Source organism: Uranotaenia lowii, chromosome 3 (genome assembly GCF_029784155.1).
Source record: "Uranotaenia lowii strain MFRU-FL chromosome 3, ASM2978415v1, whole genome shotgun sequence".
In the NCBI taxonomy this organism is placed as follows: domain Eukaryota; kingdom Metazoa; phylum Arthropoda; class Insecta; order Diptera; family Culicidae; genus Uranotaenia; species Uranotaenia lowii.
Window position 1 is genome coordinate 239848161 of NC_073693.1, and position 5774 is coordinate 239853934.

At 33.8% G+C, this 5774-nt stretch overlaps 1 protein-coding gene across 1 annotated transcript; it reads left to right on the plus strand.

The window, feature by feature from the left end:
• Window positions 1-1544, plus strand: LOC129753214 (ionotropic receptor 75a-like). Its single transcript, XM_055749013.1, has 5 exons — window positions 1-78; window positions 128-255; window positions 312-906; window positions 961-1114; window positions 1174-1544. Exons 1-5 carry the CDS (start codon window positions 1-3, stop codon window positions 1542-1544), a joined length of 1326 nt encoding a protein of 441 aa, XP_055604988.1.
• Window positions 1545-5774: the final 4230 nt, after the last annotated feature.

A 5774-nucleotide genomic window follows, 5' to 3' on the forward strand; every position in this document is an offset into this window, starting at 1 on the left:
ATGGAGAAAAAGTTCTTATTCCTATACAACAAGAAACAATCTCGATGGATTGATGTTACGAGCTGTTTTTTCGGTATGGTACGTTAATCATACGAACAAACTTATTTGAATTGATTTGTATTCACAGCCAATGCGTGTATTGGAAAATCAAACACTTCTTGACTTCATGGAAAACACCGATCGTCCAAGAGAATATCGCATGAATATTTACGGCTACCGGCTAAGTCGATTACTGAGTTATCATCTAAATTTTAGGTTAGTCGTAGACGATCTCTCTTCACTTCAAAACATTGATCATGCTAATTTTACAGAATTCAATTCGTAATCGCTCAGGCGATTTCGTTCGAGTCGATAAAAACTAACGCAACACTCGGTACAATCGGACAGCTGCAACATAATCTGGTGGATTTCTCGGTGTCACCCATGAGCTACCTGAAAGATCGAATGAGCCTGTATCAACCAACCATTGAAATGATGACAGCCAAGATTGCATGTATTTTTAGGCATCCCAAGAAGCAAAATGGTGAATCGACGTTTTTCAAACCCTTCGAAAAACACCTCTGGATCGCCATGGCAGCGCTTCTAGTCGGATCAGTCATAATGCTCATGACGGCTAGCTTCTTTCATTTGAAAAAACATTATTCCTGGGATACTGAATATTTCTTTGGCCTTCTGGGTTTTTTCCTCCAGCAAAGTTTTTCCGGAACGTTTGCAACAAGATCACAACAGTTGACTGTTGTTTCAATTCTGCTGTTTTGCATTTTGATTTACGAGTTTTACTGTTCGTTTATTATCAGCTATATTCTACTACCCACGCCGAAAACAATCAAAACATCACAACAGCTATTGGAAAGCAGTTTGGAAGTTTCGATCGAAGATCTGAGCTACAACAAATATTTCTTAAGTGTACTTTTTGTTTAATTGTAAAGAGTAGCCAATATCATAGTTGTTTTATTTTAGGTAACAAGGGATTTAACCCTGATTGAAATATACCACAGGAAAATTCTTCCTAACAAACAAGCATTCGTCAATGTTACAGATGGATTAGCTCTGGTCAAGAAAGGTGGACACGCATTCAATTGTGATACAGGCTATGCATACACTTGGATTCTTGGTACCATAATGTGATTAAACTATGGCTAATGTGGTTAATCAACTAAAACCTTATTTCAGACATGCTTGATGATGATGAAATCTGTGAGCTGCAAGAGGTACAACTTTACCCACTGCTACCACTTCACGTCGTCATGCCCATTGGAAGCCCTCTGAGAAAGATCTTCCGGGTATCGCTGCAACGTTTTCTGGAAACTGGTCTCGCCCAATATCATCTTAACAAAATTCGAACAGAAAAACCACGCTGCCAGGCCAAAAGCTTTTCGGCCGCACAAGTGGTTTTTGAAGAAATTCAGAGCTTGTGTTGGATTCTAGGGCTCGCGATTTGTGCTACGGGATTAATCTTGATCATGGAAATTTCGGTGAACTCCCTCACAAAATGCGTTCAACGGAAAGTTTTCCGCCAGAAAGGAATTGTATGGGTAGATTGAATATTTTGTTATGCCAAAAAGGCTTGGAAGCATCAACTCAAAAAATATATGCAATGTAGGCTACAATTTGTAGCTATAAGTAGTGTGTCGTATTCCTTGGCCATGGTCAGTTTTTCTCCCCTTTTTGCCTTGGCCATGTCCGAGTTTTCGGCTCCACTTTTTACCTTAATTTTTCCCTGATTTTTTTTAAAGTAATAGATGGTTGAATAAATTTGACGTTAGATGTAGTCAGTGGTTAAATTTCATCTGACGGGCGTTCACAACGTTGTCCAAAAGCAAATTCTCTTCCTTTTTTTAAATGTTAACCTCAAAACAAAACACATTGTTGAATAATGGGAAACCCCTATCTTTTTAGGGGAAGACAAATGTCCATACACATTGTTGGACAAATTTTATTTACAGCACAGTTTACAGGTTCCGGCAATTAAACTGCTACACAACTTAACCTTCCTAGGCCGTTCGGGTCAATATGACCCGAAGCGAACTTTAAAATCGTCATAACTCTTTTAAAAAAATCGGAAAAATATGAAATTTGGAACATATTACTAAAACCACGAGATACATAACCTGTAGAAAAAGCAACTTCCGGTGACCACCGGAAATGCCACAACTGGCAAGCCGAAAAAAAAGTTACACATAAGCCGTTCGGGTCAATATGACCCGAGAGTTTGCGCGCGTTCCCCTGATGATATATGTTAACCGATTTTTATGATTTCACATTCATTAGTTTGGAAATTTATTCTAGTTTCTGAATGTATAAAATTTCAGTTGATGTAACTTATCCGAACGTCTGGATTCTGCTCCGAATGGAAAAAAACCCCGAAAATAATGTGTTCTCAGAATTCCCATATCTTCTAATTGCTTTGACGTATTGAAATTATTTTATAAGTTTTGAAATTGTGAAAAATAAATCTTTTTAAACATATAGAAAAATTGAAAGTCATATGGAATCTATGGTCGCTAGCGTGGAATTTCTGAAAAAAGCTTCTTTTTTTGAACTTTTGCTTTGCAGTGTTGTATCTCATTCTTAACTGAACCGATTTTCAAAATTCTATTTTTATTTATTTTTTTTGATAACATGATCATCATTTTTACTGAATACACATAGTATCTCAAATATTACTGTTACTCGTAATACGAGAATGAAAACAAGAAAAAAATCGTGATTTTCGAACCCGTCTGTTATGATACGCACATTTCTCATTTTGTTATTGTGATTTCTTAAAACTTTTCATCAAACATGCCCACTTTTTATATACCCAATGATAGATTTTAATCTCTACAATCGATTGATATGCTGTTTTTCAAAAATTTGTAGCAATGTTTTCCGAATTTACTAAAAGATATCGGAATTCGACCAGTTTTTAAACGTTTTGTAGCAAGCAAGCACAACCCCCTGGGAGAGCTTAAATCGAACAAAATCCATGGCTCTCCCGGTCGTGCTCTCGAAATCTGCCTTCCTATAGCAGACTGAAGGAATCGCCCGCAAGGCTACGTAGGGTGGTTTGTGCTTATACCATGGCCGTAGGAACGGGGGGGTTTTGGGGGTTAAACCCCCCCCCCCATGAGGATCTAAAACTGCAAGCGAGATATTCTACTCTACACTCAAAATTTTAAATTCAGAACCAAATTATGATAGTATAGTAAGGTTAATCAAGAGTAACAATCTAAACTAAAAGCTAATGCCAAAACCTCAAAAACCCATCACAAGTCCAAAATTCTGCTACACTTTTTCTAAATTTTCTAACTTGTTCATAAAAGATCAAGTCTGAATAATAAATTTTGAATTAAATTGAACCGATTTCAGAGGTTCTAATCCCATAATTTCCATAACCAAAAATGTAGTCCTACCCTAGTAACACTTATCATTTTATAGCAGGCTTCTAGACCCTGTCTAGGTTTCATAAGAGACTTAAAGAGTCTTACAAAACAATCGGTGTTACTTGGGCATTCTCGTATTTCGGATTCTGTATCCAGTTCAGGATTCTTGATTTTCAGTTCGAATAATTATAAGAAATTAGAAATAAAAAGTTGCTTTGAAATCCTGGTTTAAATTTTGTTTTGCATTTCATATGAAATTTGAATCCTGTTTTCGAAATCATATGCATTTTCAATATTCTGATAATATTTTACCCAATTTGAAAAAAAGAGAAATTTTGTTTTATATTCAAATTCGAAGTTCTTAAGCTTAATTCTTACACAAAAAATTTAAAGCCTTAAAATGGTAATCCAAAATTGAACAGTCAGATTCAGATCATTGTAAATTCATATTTTAATTTTGATTAACAATACAGATTACAAATAAAAAGTTTAAATAGTGAATTTAGTTTAAACCTGAACTACAGAGTTTAAATAAAATATTCATCAATGAGGGCTCTAAAACTTGGCTCATTAAATGCTGATCTGGAATAAGATTCGGAAACCCTATTTTTTTGTACATTTCAGAAATAGTATGGAAATTTCTGTTCCTATTCAAAGCGCATTTTGAGTTCAAAATCCACATTCAAAATGCAGATTAAAAATTCAGAAAAAGATTTAGCTTTAAATGAATTTTACGATCAACATATATTTTTGAGGAATTCAAGAAACCATGAGCTTAATTCATAGCGGACCAAATACGACATATCTTTTTTCTCGCATGCCAACAGTGTGCTACACTTCGAAGATAACTCAAATGGACTGATTTTAAGTGTTAAACTTAATTCGACAAAATGGAACGCAACATTTGCAGTCACTTAAACACGCTGAATTTGTAAAATTTAGTCCAGGAGTTTCTGAGGTATAGAATGTCGAATTTTAGTGTTTCTCGCCATAGATTTCTTCGCTGTCTTTAATCTGTTAAGATAGCTTGTCAATTCAATTTCCATGTTTCAATTTTTCAAACAAAATAAGTTTGTAAACACAATTGAGCTGAAATTCACAAATAAAAGGAACCCTTATTTTTTAATCATCCACAGGATTTTCATGATGGAATTGATTCTTTATAAAAAAAATCTGTTAAAGATACATCTTCACCTAAAAAATCTGCACAAAATTCTATATTTTTCCAGTGTATTGTTCAACATTATTGACACATTAAGAGCACCAACATTTTTCAGAAACCAATTAACAAAATTAGACATAATTTAATATAGATATTTGAGTAACGAAAAATGGTGTGTTGAATTTTGTAGAATGAGGCTTCATTACTAGATTCAAAACGTGTGAAGTATGCTTTTAAATGGAGCATGCTAGCGGCAAGCGAGAAAACGAGATATCTCAAACTTGGTCCGCAATTTGTTGGTTTTGAAGTTTTTTAAAAGCCATATTTCGAAATAAAATCATTAATATGGTTCAAGATTGCATCAAGTAACTGTGATCTGATGATTTTGGTCTCTTACTTTTTATTACAATTTGATTTATTTTTATCAAAGTTTAAAATCTTTGAATTTGCAAACTAGTTCGGAATATTGGACTGGTTGGATTGGAGTATAGAATAAGATTTTCTTAAGAAATGCAAGGCTCTTCTAAAAAACAAACTTGTTTTATTTTATGCTCAAATCAATTAAATTTGACCTATTAGACTTTTAATCAAGTTCATAGATTTAAACCATCGATGAAAGCGAATTTAGCTCACCTTTTAAGTTACGATTTAATACGAATACTTGTAATGTCAAAGTACCGTAAACTGGGGGAACTTTGATCAGCGGGGTAACTTTGATCAACATGAAATTTTTGCAGATTAGCATCATTCACTAAGCATGATGTTAAAATATCTGAAAACTGTTAACTACGTTTGAAAGCCTGTAAATTGAGTAACAAATAAGCTAAATTTAGTTTTTATTAGGAGATTTTTTATATCAATTAAAATACAATTTTGAAATCCTCAAATATCTGGTTTTTTGAAGGCTCACAAACAAACACCTCTCCTGATAAAATGATACCATTAAGAAGCAAATGGGTTGTTTTATATGAAAGTTTATTTCTTTTCCTTTGTATAGGTATAGTTTTAGAGTTTTTTTTACGGTCATTCTATGATAATTTTTGGATAGTGAAATAAACGGTCATTTTCCATGAAAAAGCCCGTATAGAAAAAATGGCTTAAACCCCTATAAAATGGATAAGATTGAAGAAAAAAGAACATAGGAATAGTACGAAGACTTGGGGAATTGCATGAGGGCAAAATTTTATTTGTTTTTGAGGCCAAAAAATATTGAGAAATGTTAAAAAATTTTGCCCCTAAATGTATGC

Excerpts from the sequence above, each read along its gene's own strand:
- LOC129753214 (XM_055749013.1), top strand. The coding sequence starts at position 1 with ATGGAGAAAAAGTTCTTATTCCTATACAACAAGAAACAATCTCGATGG. Across the intron at positions 256-311 it reads AGTTATCATCTAAATTTTAG|AATTCAATTCGTAATCGCTC; the intron begins GTTAGTCGTAGA and ends CTAATTTTACAG. Across the intron at positions 1,115-1,173 it reads TGCATACACTTGGATTCTTG|ACATGCTTGATGATGATGAA; the intron begins GTACCATAATGT and ends ACCTTATTTCAG.